This window comes from Uloborus diversus, chromosome 10 (assembly GCF_026930045.1).
Source record: "Uloborus diversus isolate 005 chromosome 10, Udiv.v.3.1, whole genome shotgun sequence".
Taxonomy (NCBI): Eukaryota; Metazoa; Arthropoda; class Arachnida; order Araneae; family Uloboridae; genus Uloborus; species Uloborus diversus.
The window spans coordinates 99,190,126-99,209,183 of record NC_072740.1 but is presented as its reverse complement, the minus strand read 5'-3'; the positions used below and the strand labels follow the sequence as shown (position 1 = coordinate 99,209,183).

At 32.6% G+C, this 19,058-nt stretch overlaps 1 protein-coding gene across 2 annotated transcripts in view; it reads left to right on the top strand.

Annotated features, from left to right (window-relative positions):
• LOC129231838 (armadillo-like helical domain-containing protein 3) overlaps positions 1-19,058 on the top strand; it is a 113,597-nt gene that overhangs the window by 68,522 nt on the left and 26,017 nt on the right. For both annotated transcript variants that reach the window (XM_054866220.1, XM_054866221.1), the window contains exons 16-20: positions 107-196; positions 8,690-8,748; positions 11,831-11,896; positions 12,761-12,891; positions 16,691-16,779. In XM_054866220.1, the coding sequence (XP_054722195.1) occupies positions 107-196; positions 8,690-8,748; positions 11,831-11,896; positions 12,761-12,891; positions 16,691-16,779 (435 nt within the window). The remainder of the gene's footprint in view (positions 1-106; positions 197-8,689; positions 8,749-11,830; positions 11,897-12,760; positions 12,892-16,690; positions 16,780-19,058) is intronic.

Below are 19,058 nucleotides of genomic sequence, written 5' to 3'. Positions count from 1 at the left end.
TTAAAATTGTTGCATTTTGTGCGGCCGGCAGCGTATATATATACATATATTTATACATTTATATTTACATAGTTTATATTCATTTTCTTACCTATTATTTATCTAGCCCCTTCTGAAGAAGAAAATGACCTACCACCATCAAATTTGCTTGTTACATTTTTGGAATTTTCTTCAATAATAATGCTCAATACCAAAGGTAAGCTTGATTTTGTCATTTTTGCAAATTTACTTTTTTAGTAGTGCAAAATATTTTTATGTTCAAGAATATTCTAGTAGTACTTTTTAGGGTTATTGCAATTACATTGGTTCATCTATTTGTACATTTTATGCGCAGATGTATAAATCAAATTTTGTTGGTACAGTTGACATTTGTTTTAACGACCCTTGTTATTCAAAGAAGATCTGTTTAAGTCACTATAACGTTAAGGCACTTGATATTACATATTGGCTTAGTCATAAATACTTGAATGACTTTTACAAGTTAAGCTTCAATTTTAAGAGAGATTTTAAGAAACAAACAAAATAATAAGTGATTGCAATTATTAATAACATATATAGTTTTTAATTTTTACAAATTAATACTGCTTACATTTAGACGAATTCATGTGGCGAAATATTCACGGAAAATAATTGGCAGAAATTTGTTATATACTTTAAATTAGAGATCATGGTTTGCTTCTGCCTTGTTTGAGATACATTACATTATATTGCCTATCTTAACTTAGACTGTTAGTATGCGATTATGATCAACCTTTCACCAGTTAATAACTCCTTTCAGTCCAAATATTTCACCTTTAGTAGCATACAATTGATGAATATTAGTTTTTAAATATATAGTCTTGAGAATTACAGAAAAGTTGAAACTTATTTTTGGACAATATATTGGAATGAATGGTTCAGTTTGGACGTTCAAAGTACAGATGTTAAAAGTACATTACATCTATAGTCCAGTCAATGAACACATTTTAGCGTGCATGGAATATGCTATAATTTTTGACTTCAGAATATTGTTAGGAATAGTTAGTAAGTAAACATACTAAAAGTCCCCGACCTTGAGGGGTGAGCTAAAAGTGGGAGGGAGGGGGGGGAGGAAAACTGGGTTTTTCGAAAAAATGTCGGAAACGGTGGAAAAAATGCGTTTAAAATAAAAATTCAAGCTGGCTAAAGTTACTATGAAACTGTTTCTACACATATTTGTCAAATTTCCAATAATTTTCTGGGTATATGTTATGAAAAATCAATGATTTTGGGAAAAAATCTCTCTTTTTGTCAAACATTTGTTCCTAGTGCCTTCCAGGATCAGTATTCATGAAAATTGTCAGTGAAGAAATTGTAGAGCTTTAAATTTCCTTCAATTTGATATGCTATTTTGCTATATTTTTTTCAGCCAATCAGAAGTTACAGAATTTCAAACAGGCACTTTCATGGCAAGAAATGATACACTTGCCATTCACAAATTTCAAACCGACTCGAAAGGATCACGCACTTCCTCTTTCTTCAATGAATTCGACAATCCTGATGGACAATAAAGAAGTATTTTTGGATTACTACAACACAAATGATGTTTAAGGTGTGTGTGGGTGGAGGGGTCGTGAAATTGCGTCTTTGTGACAAGGGGGACCAAAAGAGTAAGAAGTGTGACATCAAGCATTTTTTAATACGAATATGTTTATGAAAAGTAACTTGTATAACAAACTTTGTGACAAAGGGAAGGGGAAGTGGGGGGGGGGAGAGGGTTAAAAATGTTGAAAAAAAGTGTGACATTATTTATATGGAGACAGCCCTTTATCAAGGAATCGGACAAAGATTTTCAAAATTACGTATATGCAGTATGAATTGGTGGACTGAGGACGTGCAGAAAGTCAGCACTATACATACTGTTTAAGGAAATTGATAACAGCATTCATTTAATTAAATTTGAATTTGTTGTTGTTGAGGATACCTAGTCTACAAAACTGTTAGGCAAAAAGAGACGACTGTATAAACCATATGGACATCAACGTCAGTTAGAAAATTGAAACGACGGTCAAACAAGGTGTCTGTCCAACTTTCATGATAACAGTCAGCTGACAAATCCGCTAATGATGAAACTGCTGAAAAATGAGACATACGCTCCGAACTTTAGGTGATGTTGACTTTGATGTTGCAAACACGGATCAGATGGCAAAATTCTTTGGTAGCTATTATTTGAGAGGAAGTCCTCTTGGTTGTCCCCTTGATAGCCAAATCCTCAACTGATCACAACATTCTGCCAGAAATCTAAAATCATACAACATGTATCTAAGGTCCATCAACAGTTTTCCCCTGAATTCATTGAGGCTGCTGGGGTCATATGTATCCCACATGGTATGGTGCTCTAGCCACAAAAAAGTCCCTCAATGAGTTCCGTTACAGATCATTTATCAAAGTAGCTGCAAACATCAAGACTGATCTCTAACTCTGCCGTACCACCAAGTTAACCTGTAGCTAGGAACTTAATGGTGAAGTACCGGATTGGGGGTTTGGGAAAGGAGGAATAACTAAGCGCTGAAACTCTCGAAATCGGATGTTGCTCCTGATGGAATGTGGAAGATGATTTTGACTGATTGCTTTTCTACAAGTGACCAGCAGGTCACTTGTAGAAAATCGTTGTTAGACTACTCTGTCTCAAACTTTCATTGCAAGAGCAGTTGCAACAACGGAATCAAAATATTTATCCAGGACGAAGGGGACGATGATGACATCAATACATTACCAATTTCTAAGAACAACTTTTCCACTACGCGTTGACGTGACATTTCCGACTCAGAATAGAACCAAGATGTCACCTTAAAGATGATATTTTCATTTTCTAATTACTGCCAGTCCATATTCCATATAAACACTTTCAAAATATGATTAATAATAATGTAATAAAATCTATAATTACAAAAAGGTGCTGCCGGTCAGCTACATTTACCTTATTTCTATTATTAAAATTTTCATTATCCTGTTATAGCGTAACATTTTCATTTCAATAAGAGTAACGAATTTGAGTACATGCTAGAACTTCATATTTTTTGATTGCTTGTCAGCTGGGTGTTGATGTGATTGGGCATAGGCTTCGTATTTCTTTGGTATGAGGTTTGAATTTGCAGTTCAAGTGTTCAGCCGGTGGTTTTTCAAGACACAGAAAGCCGTCAGGGTCCTTGTCACATAATTGCTGCACAAGATCCCTTGAGAGCCTGCTTGGCACAGACACTCTGAGACAAAAAGAACGAGATAATTTTTCCCCAAAAAGTATTGGTTTTCAAGAACGCATACCTAAAATAACACTGAAAATGTGACATATATGTATGAAAACAATTTCACAATAAACTTAGTTAACTTTTACTTTTATTCGGAACACATTTTACCTGCCGTTTCTGAGATATGATTGAAAACCACGAAATTTGGCTCCCCCTTCTCACCTTTGACTTCCCTCCCCCCCAGCATCGGGGACTTTCAGTATATTTACTTATTAAGTACTTCTAAGAAATTTCTTACTGAGGAAATGCTGGCTTTCTGCACTTCCTCAGTTCACTTTCGTTAAATAATGCAATGGGTGTAGAGTTAATTCATACTGCATAGACATAGTTCTGCAAATCTTCGTCCGATTTCTTGGTCAGGGACTGTTCATAAATGATGTTACACTTTTTCTCAACATTTTGACCCCCTCCCCACTTGTCACAAAGTACTTTTCGTAAACTAATTTTTATAAACATGTTCGTATTAAAAAATGCTTGTTGTCACACTTCTTACTCTTTCCCTCCCCTTGTCACAAAGTCACAATTTCACCCCCCCCCCAACCCTTAAACATCATTTGAGTTGTAGTAATCTACAAATACTTCTTTACTGTCCATTAGGATTGTCGAATTCATTGAAAAAAAGAGGAAGTGCGCGATTCTTTCGAGTCAATTTGAAATTTCTGAATGGCAAGTGTTCCATTTTTTGCTATGAAAGTGCATGTTTGAAATTCTGGAACTTTTCATCGGTTGAATAAAATATAACAAAATAGCATATCAAATTGGAGGAAATTTAAAGCTCTACAACTTTATCATTGACAATTTTCATGCATACTCCTCTTGAGAAGCACTAGGAGCCAATGTTTGACAAAAAGAGAGAATTTTTTCGAAAATCATCGATTTTTAATAACGTGTACCTGGAAAATTATTGGAAATTTGACGTGTGTAGAAAAAGTTTCATCGTAGATTTATTTAGCTTGAATTTTTATTTTAAACGCGTTTTTTCCACCGTTTCCGACATTTTCTCGAAAAACCCAAAATTTTCTTCCCCCCCTTCCTCCCACCTTTAACTCACCCCCAGGGTCAGGGACTTTTAGTATGTTTACTTACTTACTACCCTTAACAATATTCTGAAGTCAAAAATTATCACATATTCCATGCACGCTACACCCCTGTTTTGAGCACTCATTGACTGGACTACTATGGAACAGTAAACAGGATTTCCTGCACCAGACATTATAATGGAAGGGTCACTGTAATGAGAGGTCGTTCTAAAGAATGTTGACTGAATAAGGAAGAAAAAAAAATTAAATTGTCTCATTTTAGTCCTCAGCCATCAAGTACCTGAAAGATGAAAGGATGAAAACTGATAGGATTATCCACTATAAATAGACTTTAAAAATGCAACTAAACATGCTGTCTTTTTTTTTATCAATGTATTTCATATTCTCTCTTTGAATCAAACTTAAGTCACTTGACCTTATCTCATTTGACAATGACCTTATCCCATTTTTTGTGTTTGGAAATCCACTCATGCACAGTTTTTTTCCCCATAGCAGCATGTTTGTATGCTGCACTAAATGTCTCTACAGTTTCTGTAAAAAATTTTTGGTCGAAAAACTAAATTTCACCCCTTTGTGTTGGTGACTTTAATTGGCTGGGCTTGGAGTTGCTCTAATATTTCTAATATTCCTGCAGTTTTAAACCTGTGATAAACTTCAAATTTTGTCCTATTTCTTTTAAAAAATACTTTTAATTCTTTACTAGTTTAGAATTTCCAACTACCAAGTTTTGATTTTTTTGCCTTTTGTAGGGCATCCATTCTTTTCCTCCCCGGTTTTCAGAATCGTAGCAGGAAACGTTAGCATTTGGGGCATAATCCCTACTTGTTCTTTCTTTTCTCTGATTGGTGCCCTCAATGGTTAAAACCAATCTATTCCAATCTGTGCTCTGCTTTTGGTTAGATTTCATATTATGTAGAGAAAAGGAACAGAGTGTAGTGAACCAATCAAGTGCGGCCAAAACTTCACGTAAAATAGAAATTCTTTCTTATATTGCTTGTTGTGAAGTGAATAAATGTAGTTTCTTCCTCATGGTCACTTGTTTTGTTTTCCACGCATGTTGGGACGATCTTTTCAAAATTGGAATGTTCTTTTTTCATTTATAATAAAAAAGCTGTTATGAAATACATGTGTAAAGTACGTGCCATGTTTAACTAAATTTTCAACAGCTTGACTGGAAAAGAGCAATCAAATTGGGAATGTAGTTAAGAATTGGTACATTGGTACAAATAAGGGATATGAAGCTAAGTGTGTTTTGTGCACACATGTAATGAAGGATAAAAATCAGGGATTTTCAAAAATATTTTCCCATGGAAGCAGTAAAACACATAGGAAAGCTATTTGTGGACTTAAAAATGAAGAGTTTTATCCTCATCCTCAACTGCAGAGAATAATTTGGTCCTTCAAATAACCAAAGCAATCTTGCTATTTTGTTCAACAGATAAAATTGTAAGGCTAGAAATTTATTTAATTTTAGCCACATTGAAGAATAACAATTCATTTACTTTACTGATTTGTGTCACTTATATGGCGATAATTTTGACTTCAAATGTGGCAAAAGTAATAAAAATCTCTGAAAAAAGTGAGGTATGTGATATATTTTGGCCTTACATCTTACTTCAAAGGTGAAATTTTTAAACATAGAAGAATCTTCTTTTGCATACATTTTGAGGAAACCATAACAAAACAAGCAAAAAAGCAATTTGATCTGCGTCTTTCTATTAGTTTTCATTTTCAAGAGAGAGTGGTACATTCATACTTTGATTCTTGTTTTTTGGGACATGCTGATGCACAGACTCTTTTGAGTAAATTGTTAAAATTTCCTTGGTGTTAATAACTTAGAAATAGGAAAACTTTTACAGTTCAAAACAGATGAACTGAACACAAGAGAAAAAAAGTTAAAATGAAAGATAAAAAGTGACTGCCATCTTTGTTAAACATAGGAACATGTTACCTCCATATATGCTTCATAGTTCATTACAGCTTATACATTAAGGCTTAGCTAAGTTAATGGAGTAATTTGACATGGATCATTGATATTCAATGGTTTAAACTCTTTGCCAGCAAAACAAAAAAAAAAAAAAAAGATTACCATTGCTTACAGGAACAAATACTAGATGTCTTAGCCAACTGTAATTTCATCCGTCATGTAGAAATAAGATAACCAACTTTTGCACCTGCTTGCAACAGAACTATTGAACAGTATGATGTATTAAAGAAGATGTTAGGTTTTTGAATGAAAATTTTTCATTTCTTCATCATATTTCTTATGTCTAATTGGAAAAAAAATCTTTAACTTTTATCTAATTAATTCATTGAAGTTTTTATACGAAAATGTAAAATATAAAGAGGGGTTTTAAATTCCTTCTGTATTTCCTCTAGTAGTTAATAAAAATATTTTAAAAAGGTACTTGCCTTAATGCAGCCACAGGAATACTACGTAATGCTTTATAAAGCCCTTCTCACATAAATAAATACCTTTGTGCTGAAAAGTAATGTTAGAAATAACAACGTCAAAAAGCACAAATTGCAGATTACTGCAGACATGTGTTTCGGCATTTCAGGGAACACCTTCTTCAATGCAAAATAAGTGAGCTTATGGATGAAAAAGTTCATTTATTTTGCATTGAAAAGGGCATTCCTTGTAATGCCGAAACCTGTGTCTGCAGTAATCTGCAATTTGTACATTTTGACGTTGTTATTTTTTACATTACCCTTATCAAATGTCCTAAAACTTCAATTTTTTAACAGTGGTTTCCTAATTTTTTTTTTAATTTCCACTCCTATCTTGAAATTGGTCATCCCAAAAACATCTAAGCTGATCTGCTTTAAAAGTATAAAACTAGGAAACCTTTCCAGCAGAATCCTATTGTAGAGCCATCCACAGGCTAACCTGAAATCTGATTTTCGCCCTTAAAAGAAAAAGCAAACATAACATGGCTTTAATAAACATGACTAAAACACTACGTGGCATCTTGACACTGGTTCTGTTTTAAACTATCATGAACTTATTCATTGTTTATACTTAGAAAGTATTTGATTTTTTAGAGATTCACAAAAGTAAAGATTCTTAAGTAATGAGTAAAAATGAGTTCTACAGAAAAGCAAAATTTATGATTTTTTTGCTTTATGGAGGTTTAAACAAATGTATGAAAAGTAAATTTTGTTATCATAGACAGCTGCCTACTATGCTTTATTAGATATTCTTCCCTGCTTTTGGGGAGAAACTGTTATGTACAATGTACTGCGTGGTCCAAAAGAAACTTCCTGTGCATGTGAAGTTGTAGTGGCCTATTGGCTAAACCAAACCAATCAGATTTTCACATATGGTTGTTTAAAAATATGCACTCAACATTGTGATGATTTTAAACAATGCAGTGCTCACAGTTATAGTTATAGTAAGATAATTTGACAATTTACAATGACACCACTTGATTTTACAAAATTTTACTTCCGAAAATTAATCAGTCAAATAAAAAACCTGAAATGACGTTGGAACGATTAACTTGTGACAAAAATTGCTGGATTAAAGATTTGTGAAGAAGTATAAAAGAATAATGACTACACACAAGAGGGGAGGATCTTTTAGTGCCATTTGTGGTATTTCAATAGGCTGATCAGATTGTGCAATGATGAGCAGGTGTTGCAATTCAAAAATTTTGAAATTTTCTCCTTAATTATAACTGATTTCTGTATTGTTTGTAATAATCACACAATTTTGTGTGGATACTTTCAAGTAACCATATCTCAAATGTTGGTTTGATTGGTTCAGTAGGTAGGGTGCGAGGGCTTCACAAATAGGAGAAGCTTCTTTTGGACCACAGTGTACTCATGAGTTGGTTTAAGCTGACCTAGCAAGGAAAACTGTCCTATGGTAGCCGTGCCCAGCACAGCAGATATACCAGTTATTTCTAGGTACCCCTTGTACGTAAGTGCATAAGTAGTGTAGTGTGACAGGCATCCTCGTAGTGCGCCCTGGATAACACTAAATCTGTCACTGTCTTCGTCTTTTATCTCCAGAAAAACTGCAATTCCTCCATTTTCAAGACTCTCCCCTCCTGGAGATGCTTTGTTTTTGTACTGGATTGCAAGACTTTATATGTTTAAAAGAGCAAATAGTTAATATTTATCCCTTTAACTATTAAGGATGTAATTAAAAATGTATATATTTGTGTAAATAGAACAAATATTGTTTAAATAAAATTTTGTTCTAATGTCTCAAGTGTTCTTTTATGTATGACATTTAAAGTTATTTTTTTCTTTCTTTTATTTTTAACTGATATTGACATTTTTATTTTGCACTTTTTAACTTTCTGTACTTCTGCAACATTAATATTTAATACTTGTTCAGATATGCTCGGTGTTAAATTATATCTTCTTTTCCAGATGAACCTACTGTTAATACTTGTAAATTGTGCTTTGTTATTTTAACCTGCATAACTGAAGTAAGCTATCTTCAACTATACAATCTTTTGTTTTGTAATTAATATTTTTCTTACCCTTTTTTTGGTTGATTGTACCAAGGTTCAGAAATCTTAGGAGTACCGTATTTATTTAAATGCTAGACACATTTTTTTTAAATTTAAAAATGAGGAAAAATATTTTTTTGTTTTAAGGGATAAGAAGCCAGTTTATTGGAAAGTATTTAAACTATCTAATCAACATATAAATGGTTTAAAATGTTAATTTGTTTTCAAAGGAGAATAAAAGTGTGATTAAATATGCTTGACTCAACTATAAAAACAATTCTTGTGAATATTTCCAAATATTGTTCCCATCTTGAGATAATATTACCGTATTTTCGGGAATAAGTGCCGCGAAGCATACAAGAAAAAAGAAGAAAAAATGCCTTTGTGGCGCATATAACGGGTGCGAAAGAAAGTTAAAATTTCTACCAATAGATGGCACCACATCGTTTCCTTTCATTTTGCGAAATACTTCGAGGTGACAAGTAAAGGTGACAGTTGGGTGACAAGTAAAGCATAGAAAGAGGAAGGGAGATGAGTCAGCAATTGCACGTGTTTCACCGAGGAGAGAAACGTTGAATCACGCTGGCGAGCAAGCCTTATCACATCTGAGGGAAGAGGGAGAGCAAAAAAACCAGTACGGGAGGGGGATGGAAATCCAGGTTTGTAAAGGAGATTCACATACCCTCTCACAAAAGTGGTTTGCTCGGGGTGGTTAAGCAACCAAATTGGAATCTTGTTTCTCTGTCTCCTAACTCGTATTTTATTATTAACTCACATACAGTACAATAGACCAGTGGTCTCGGTGCTCATGCTCCTTTCAAGTGTCCCCTTTTTCACTTCATACTTCATTCACTCACATCGTCATGCCCATATCTTTCTCTGTTGTTCGTGCATTCTTAGCTTATCTTTTTTTATGGATTTTTTTCAGAGTTGCTTTCGAAAGGGCTTCTGAGAGATAGAGAAGTTATACTACAGCCTTTAAGTTAAAATTAATAACAAAGGCAGAAGCAAAAGGAAATCGTCCTGCTGCCAGAGAGTTTGGCATTGATGAGAGATGAGTTGCCGTTGGATATTAGATAAATTAACCATCAAAAGGGACAGCCCATCAAGGGATGTCAAAAGCAAAAAGTGCAAGATGGGGATTTTAAAAAAGATATTTCATTAATGTTAATTAAAAATACTAAGGAGAATTTAAAATATTTCTTTTGTTTACATGTTTTATTCCAGCTTTCTTTACTACTAATTGTGCTTTTAAGTTGTTTAATTTTGAGTGCGCTCTTATGGCGGGTGCAGCGCTTATTCTGGGTGTGTGGCTTACACTGGGTGTGGCGCGTACATTAAAAAAATTTTTTTTCTTTCGGAATATATTATGATGCGGTGCTTACTACTGAAAATACGGTTATCCAATTTCATTGCTATTTGTCATATCTTGACCAACAATCAGCTCTAAAATAATTTATAATTAATAAAATCCTTAGCTATCCTTTCTTTCCATATTATGATAAGAGTATTTACCCTTATCATGATGTGGAAGAAACAAGTAATATTATAGTTATGATTTTTTTAGAAAATTTGATTTAGTTTAACCTTTTTAAAATTATTTTCTTTAGTTAAAACATTTCTTTTTGTGTCACTCATTGTCTTTGCTTCATCATGATTTTTTTTCTGCATTATCTGTTGCAATAAATAATCAAGTGATAAAATAAGACTTTGTGTTTAATTTTTTACCAATTTCAACCCTAACTATGTTTTTATCGTAAGTTTTTAAAAATATTATTGTTGTTGCATACTTTTTTGTTAGTTCATGTGTGTCATTTTTGCAAAATGTGTATCTAATAAATATATATTTTTTTCCATTGCATGTATTCTCACTCTGCTTATTCTTGGAATGTTTAATGAGATTCTTATATAATACCATTCAAATAAATTCAACAGTCTAAAAGGGATTACAATTTCATTTCAGTGAAAGTATTGCCTAAACTGTATGTTTTGTAATTCATGTGCATTAGGGTGTCTCAAAAAAAAAAAAAAAAAAAAAAAAAAAACGAAAGTCGATTTTTCAACTCGCAAACCCTCTAATATTTTTCCTTTTAGGTCAAAACTATTGTAAAAAACGTTTCATATAATTTAAACAATGGTAACCTATGCCACTTGCGCCTGAATGTGTAAACCAACCCTGTTGTGTACCTAGCCAAATCAAAAAAAATTTTGGAGGCTTGAAATTCCACTTTGATAAAACTTTGCCCCTAAAGCCCCGCATGTGCCACAAAAATATTTATCCAAATTAAAAAATATTTAGGTGTCCATCAGAATAAATTAAATTTATACTTTTTTTTTTTATCTTAGATTTTTTTTTATTTATCTTAAAAAGATTACATATACATGTCAATGACATATTGATGTCAAAAACCATTAGCAAACACATTTTCAAATCAACATTTGCAAATGAGTTATAAAAATAACAATACATTTAAAATGAAAAATTTAACTTAAACTTTACTTAACTTAAAATTCCATATTTTGAGTACTATGTGGGGGACTTAAATATTGAAAGAGAGCAAAAAATTTCTATTTAACGCTAATTACCCACTTTATTGTTTATATTTTCCATCTTGATAGCTTCTTAAAATGTACCTTACATTAAGATATATATATAGGGAATATTAAATTTTTTGAAGAAAATTACAAATTTTAGGCCTCCTGCTGGACACCTAAACATTTTTTAATTCGGATAAATATGTTTGTAGTACTTGTGGGGCTATTTGGGCGACGCTTTATCAACATAAAATTTCGAACTTCCGAAAAAAAAAGCGATTTGGCCTTGTACACTCTGTTTCATACTTTAAAGCCCAAGTTGGCACCGGTTGCTGTTGTTCAAATTACATGAAACTCTTTTTTACATACCTTTGAGCTAAAAGGAAAAATGTACCGAAATGACTTGAAAAATCTGCTTTCGTGGGGTTTTTTTTTTGGGGGGGGGGGGGACACCCCAATGTGCATGCTTTGGTATTTCATGTACATTAACTTATTTTTACATTGTTGGATTATATTCACCTAGGACCAATATGCTAATTCCATAATTCATGATGTTAATTTGGTGTATAAAGTTCAGTTGCACAGAATGGTAAGTTTTTTTTTAAAAATTATATGTGGTTGCATGCATAATATGAACTTCTGGATATTTTTAGCACAAAAGAAATAGCATATTTAGGGTTGGATTACGGTCATTGCCAACTAAAAATGTAGAGAATATAAGAAAATGAAAAATATATAAGTAAAATAACCGCACATAAATCAAAAAATTGCAAGTTATTAATAACTACTTGAAATACCATATCAGGCATTCAGAAATTGCTTTTGTGAGCTGTAAAATGTTCCTTACTGGCCAGAATCAGCTACAGCTTCTGCTTGATACTCATGTATTTTCTTGTACCAGCTTTGGGGCTATTTCTATATTGTTTTCTAAGACACTGTATAGTATCTCTTTTTTTTTTTTAACAATATGCTGTCTATTTAAAAATTTGATCTTATGTTACTATCCACATGAAAAACTTTTGTCCATATTATTGTTCAAGTTTTTTCTCTTGGTTTAGTTGAAAAATGTTACATGCAATGAACAAGTTTTCTTTAATATGACGATTTTAAAAATTATTTGATAACTTTTACCATGTTTTTATTTATTTTTTAATATTATCAGAATTTTACCTAATGTTCATGACTTTTATCAGGTTTCGTTTATTCTACACCCCAGATAATTATGATCCAAAAGAAGTGTTAATTGTGGAGGCTGTATAAAATTTACAGATTGAACATTCATCTTTTTATCACTTAATACCACATTTTTTATTATGTAAGATGAATAACTCACTACTTATTATTATTGTGTTTTGTATTGTTTCTATGTTTCATTCTAAAAATCTGAGTGAAATGTGATGATTAGAGTTCTACATCAGGAAAAATATCTGTGCTAATGAGAATTTTCTTACAGCCAATGCGGCATCGCAAAGTTTCTTCTGACCGGAACAATACATACCGTCCTTTAGCCTGCCCATTATTAGATCTGATGGTTGAGTTCATCCTAAGCCATATGACAAAATGCTTGCCTTTTGAATTATATTAGTGAGTCTCAATTTTGCAGTACTAACATTTTATAATGCTAAATCATGACAGAAAAGCATTTGTGATTAATAATCCATTTTTTAATTCCTTAACTTGTTATAAAATTTGGTTTTATGAATTAGTTATCAGAATAAACATGATTGTAAACTGTGTATATAAATCAAATGCCTAAGCAACTGAAGTATGTTTTATTTTCTACTCTTTTAGTATAATTTTTTTTCATACTGTACCCTGGAAGTAAAAGTGACACAAACCAAAATTTTAGAAAAATGTACTACTATTGATTTAAAATCTGAATTTAATGCTCTTTTTTGCCATAAAACTTGCACAAAGTAAAGCACTTGCATAAATGGTGTGTAGTGGCATAAAAAAGGATATAATCAAGAGTGATGTATCATTAAAATTTCTTAATTTAGAAGACAATTTTTTGAACTTTAAGTATGCATTATTAATTAAAGCAACAAAAACTATCCTGTAAAACATCACATCATAACTGTTTTCATGTATTGTAATGTTTGAGACTAAATCATGGAAAACTGTTATTGTATAAAACCTTGATTTTCTCCAATGCTGTTTTTTTTTTTTTTTTAATTATGTCACTTTTGTCGCCAGGGTGCATTATGATGTTAAGGATTGATTATCTGAGGTAAAATAAGAATAGCTCTTAGTTGTTGCTTTTAGTAGCAAGATATTTCTTCAGATCTGATTATATGTTTCCTAGTAATAAATTAGAAGAGACCTTATGGAATTTCTTTAATGTTTTATTATGCCATCATTTTCATTGCTGCTTGACTGGCCTAAAAAAGCTACAGTTGTGTTAGTAAATTACTTTTTGTTCTTCTTTGTGTTAGTTCAAGAAATAGCAACTACAGGAACCAGGAGTTGAGTTGGCTCCCCTCCTTCCCCTAAACCCTTGGTTTTAAAGGTATATTGCAAATTTTAGTGTGTTAATATATGTGCATATAAGCTGTATGATCAACACACCACCCCCTCCTCAGAGGAAGAACCCACTTGGTGCTTCTTTTTACGTCCTTACTCTCCTTCCCCAGGAAAACTTCTGGTTGAACTAGTTCCTAGACCTAATCAAAACTTTTGGAACAACAATTTAGAAATCAATGTGTCTTAAATAGTTTGAGAAGTCAACATCCTCACTTGGTACATAGAGGACTGAATGTGTAATGCTAATTATGTTGCATTTTGAAACTACTGAATAGTCTATTGAGGGAAAGAGGTATTTACAGTTTTCTCAGAAAATAATTGCTCAAATTATCAGGTGTGATAAAAGGAGCCAAATTTTTAATTTATGTTATTAGAATAGATTTTTCAGAATACCTCACTTAAGCTTTGGTATCTAAGAAAGATTTGAAAAATAAAATTAAGAACTGTCAAATGTGACAAGCATTTCGGTGCATCTTTGGCAGTTACTCAAAAGATTTATCACCATTAAAAGCTTCATATTGTATTACATGGATTTCCTTATGTTTAAAAAAAATTCAAGTGCTATTAAAACATTTCCTGCTGTGACAGTTTGGTTGCTCTGATAGTAATTACTACTTGAGGTGTTTAGTATCAAAACTAGCTCAATTCATGAATTTTCAAAATTTGTTTCCCCATAATTTCATACTTTTTGGTGGTTACTAACATGTCACGAAGCAATTTGGAACTCATCCAGCTTAGTCAGGTAAAAAATGTTTCAAAAACCAGTTTTGCTTCAAAAAACAGCTCAATCCATGTATGTTTTTTATCGCTTGCATATAATTTGAAAAAAATGGATTAAGCTGGTTTTGATTCTAAACATCTCAGTTATTAATCACTCTACTATTTCTATTTGTATTATAGGCAACCATTAATTACTATTTTGAACTTTAGTTTTGCTAATTTTATTTACTATTTTCATACATGAAGAAATTTGAAACAAATTGATCAGTTTTCTTTTACATTTTTCAGAAAATGTAATCAGTTGTGTTATGCTGCTTTCTTTTCACATCATTAATAAGTCTTTAAAATTTATTTTCATCTGAAGCATTTAAAGAACTGGCTTTTATAATTGGCATCAGTAATATAGCTATTTTCTGTAATAGTAGGAGGTGACCATTCAGCATGTGACTCTCTGCTTTTAAGACTGGAAAATAGTTAAATTATTAGCAGAAGTTACTGCAATCGAAACTTGTGACACTTGAGGTTTCTTATAAGTTTACGCCTAAAATAGAAAACAATTAAATTCTTGAAAGAAATCTTAAACCTAATTTTTCTTTAGTCCCCCAACTCCATTCTTTCCTTTTAAGCTATAAGCAGCACAAAATAGTTCATTTCTTGCTGAAATGAATCTCTGTATATTGGAAGATTACCAAATTGTTGAGCACGAGCTCCTTTGCAAATTGTTACCGCATGTTTCAATTTTTTTTCTGGTATCCCCCCCCCCCCTTTAAATATTTAAAAGTTGTTTACAAAAAATGTATTATATTTTGCATGTGAAACGGATTCTCATCTGTGAAAACTTACAGTGGCTGCTTATATTTTAACACTTGTTTTATCATGTGTAATGAACACATGCTCTGGTAGCAGGATTGCCATATTTGAGGTTGAAATCATTTTTATGCAAAAGATTTTCTTTGAATTCTTTGAAACCTGTTGCTGCAAATTTTTTTTCCAGAATTACAGTCTAAAGTGGACTTAACTAACCCTCCTGTAAAAAGATCAGATGTTGGAATATAAAGCACATGTACGAGCAAAACCTTGCTTTCTTTCCGATGAAGTGCCAAAAATACATTCACCCCTCTACCTGCCCAAAATCTTGGCATGCCCTTGGCATGATAGGTGGGGTTGAAGGACTTAATTCAAGCATAAAAGTATTTTAACTTTTATTTTGACGAATGCTGAACCCTTGCAAGATTCACCTGCTAGTGCTCCCAGTTTTGTCACTGGGGTGCATAGTGGTGTGGTATATTAGAGTAGAAGAGAAAGGGACAAGCTTTTCAGTCTAAAAATGTTTATGTATAAAAAAAAAAATATATATATACAAAATTTTAATTATAGTAAAATATAAAGTATACAGAAATGAATTTAATGCATGTTATTGTAATAGTATGCAAAAATGAAAGTGAAAGAAAAATAAAAGATGTAAAGGAACCATTTTAAACAGAAATAAACAATAAACTTCATGGTTATGATGTTACACCATTACAGAAACATTCCCTTTCCATTTCCTCCCACTTCCCCTCTTTTTTGAAGAAATAAATACTTAAGCTCACTTTCAAAGTCATTGAATTGCACTCCAAATCTGCAAGAGTAGTCTGAGTGGCAGCAGCTCAACACAAAAAATGGTACTTTGAAAAAGTGTATATGCACATTTGGGGTAGTAAACGCATTGGCCTAGTGCACCATAGATTGATGCTCATAGTATTAAATAGGCTAAAATAAAATCTTTTATGGAAACATATTGAACTTAAAAATTGAATTTTCAGCAAAGATTTTGTTATTTTATTTAAATTTTTGTTGTTAAAAGCTTTTTAAAAGTTGACAAAATCTGTAATGTGTTTTTTCTTGATATCAGCATTTGCTGCAAATATATCATCAAGGTAAGGAATTTTTTGGGAAAACTTTTGATTCATTTAAAATAGTTGCAAATTTACATTAAGTTGCTCATCATATGTAACAATCTGCATTAGCAGCTTTCACTTTCTCTCACTGATGGAAAAATAATGCTTAACACTGAGCAAACAAAGCATGATTTTCAAATGTATAAATTATGTTGTGTTTCCCTTTGAAACTGCAGTAATTGTTTTGTTTCTTTTTACAGCTTATGCTTGGGCGTCATTCATCGTATTTTGTGTTATCAGAAGAAAAGTAGGGTTAGATTGCAGTATAATTGGAAAGATTTGTGGACAGGTCTTTGAGCTTTGACATTTATATTTTGTTTTAAAAGTCAACCTATTTCATGATTTTTTTTTATTTATTTGTTTGTTTTTTCAAGTTCTAGCTCTTATTTGCTGATTATTCTGTCACATTAAATGTCCCCTCCTATTTGAATTAAATATTTAAGATAATTGCATTTGCTTCAAATTCCCTATTTTAAAGTGTAATCACAACTGCTATGGTAAAGCTTCAAATGTATTAAGGTTCAAATACTGCTTATTTTTCAATACTTGGTATTGATGTTGAATTAAATCAGTGCTATCGATACTTAGATAATACAGTGCTGGTAAAATAATTGCATCACCCTCGCATTTTCACAACAATGGAATATATGAGAAGTTTTGGTTGACCGATTAATGATGAATGTATGTGAAATTCTGAAAAACTTATGAAATAAACATTTAACAGCAGGAATCTGATAATTGTTTACTTTATTTATGGAAATGCATGACCAAAACTGTAACAAGTACAATTGGAAGTGACTCCACATTGCAAAGTGGACGACGAAAAAGTAAGTAGAGGTTTTAATTGTAACACTCTTTCTGATCAAAAATAAACAAAAGTAACATGGAAATGTTTGAACATCATAAAATATAACCTAATATTTTGTTGGTCTGCCACTAGCTTTAATGACAGCTTGACATCTACGAGGCATTGAATGGATGAGTGATTGAATGTATTTGTTACTGAGTTCATGGTGTCGGACACGATTTATTGATTCCTTGAGTTTTGTAAGTGATGTTGGCTTATGTTTCATCACTTCTACACCCATTCTATTCCAACAATTTTTGATCGGATTTAGATCGGGGCTGTTTCTGGGTCCAAGGCAAACTGCTGACCAGAGGCTCGTGTTTACCATTTCTGAACCTGCATGTGAGTTTGGAGAAAAAAATTACTTAACCCCATGTCCATTTATGTCTAATGGTAGGATAAAGGTTTTTAAATTGTTACTTACCAGTTTTGCCCTATGGCACGGAGCAGAATCATCCTGGAAAATGACGTTTGGAACTGAAGTAAAGTGATCCGTATAGCAGGAAGCAATTTCTCCTCTAAAATGCCAATGTACACCTGAGCTTTTACCGTTCCTTCGACAAAGTGAAGCCCACCAACTCCTTGATCAGAAATGCATACCCAAATCATCTGGGATACGGGATGCTTGATTGTGTGTTGAATGCACTCGGGATGATATTCCTCTCCTTTGCGGCGTCTAACTGTGTGCTGTTCGTCGGACCCATGCAGATTGAATTTGAACTCGTCCGAAAACACAGCTGATTTTCATTGATCGACAGTCCACCCTTGGGGAGCTTTTTTGCCTAGTCTAGACACTGTTTCCTCATTTTTTGGTCAACAATGGCTTCTTTCGTGGTCAACGTGCCACCAAACCCGCACCACACAGTTGTTTTCGTACATTAGAAGTGGATGCGGGAACACCCAATTCATTTTCTCATGCTGTTATAAAGTCTGTGGAAGATGATTGTCTGTTCCGAAGATTGAGTTGTATCAAATACCTGTCCTGCTCTGCATTGGATATTCGTGAAGGACCACTGCCACTCTTTCTTAATGTGCTTCCGGTACTCTTTAGCTTATTCAGTAGTCCAACAACAGTTGATTGCGAACAGTTTATTCTTTTTGCTATGGAACCTGACGACAATCCTTCTTTACCCAATGCAACAGCAACACTCTTCCGTTGTGGTGTCAGTTAAACGTATTTCGACATACTGCAACTCATAAGTCCAGATCGTAATTGAATGCGTCGACCGTTCAATTGTTTTTTTTTTTATAACAGTTAGAAGGATGATGCAATCTTACGCAATAGCTTGCATCATGTACTGATGCAAATTCATGTTATATGATGCAAGATCCGTTAAATATTTAATAATTACTTATAAATGCTAAAAATGTTTGTGTTTCACAGGTGATGCAATTTTTTTTACCACCACTGTATTTAAAAAAAATATGTGTTACGCATCAACCCAAAATTGCAGTAGTTTTTCATGTCAAAATTTGTTACTTGGTTTAAAAATTGATAACTATATTTTGTTATATATTCTTAATATTCAATAAACTTCTATGTTTTTAGTAAAATATTGTAGAACTTTTTTTTTTTTTTGTCATTTGACTGCGTGCTTCTTTTAGGTTTTGATACAGTAAACTCCCTATTAATCCTCCAGGGGTTTATCCGTAACCTTTCACACTTTCTTTTTTTTTTTACCTGCAAAGATCGATTGAACATAGATAAATGCACTTTAACT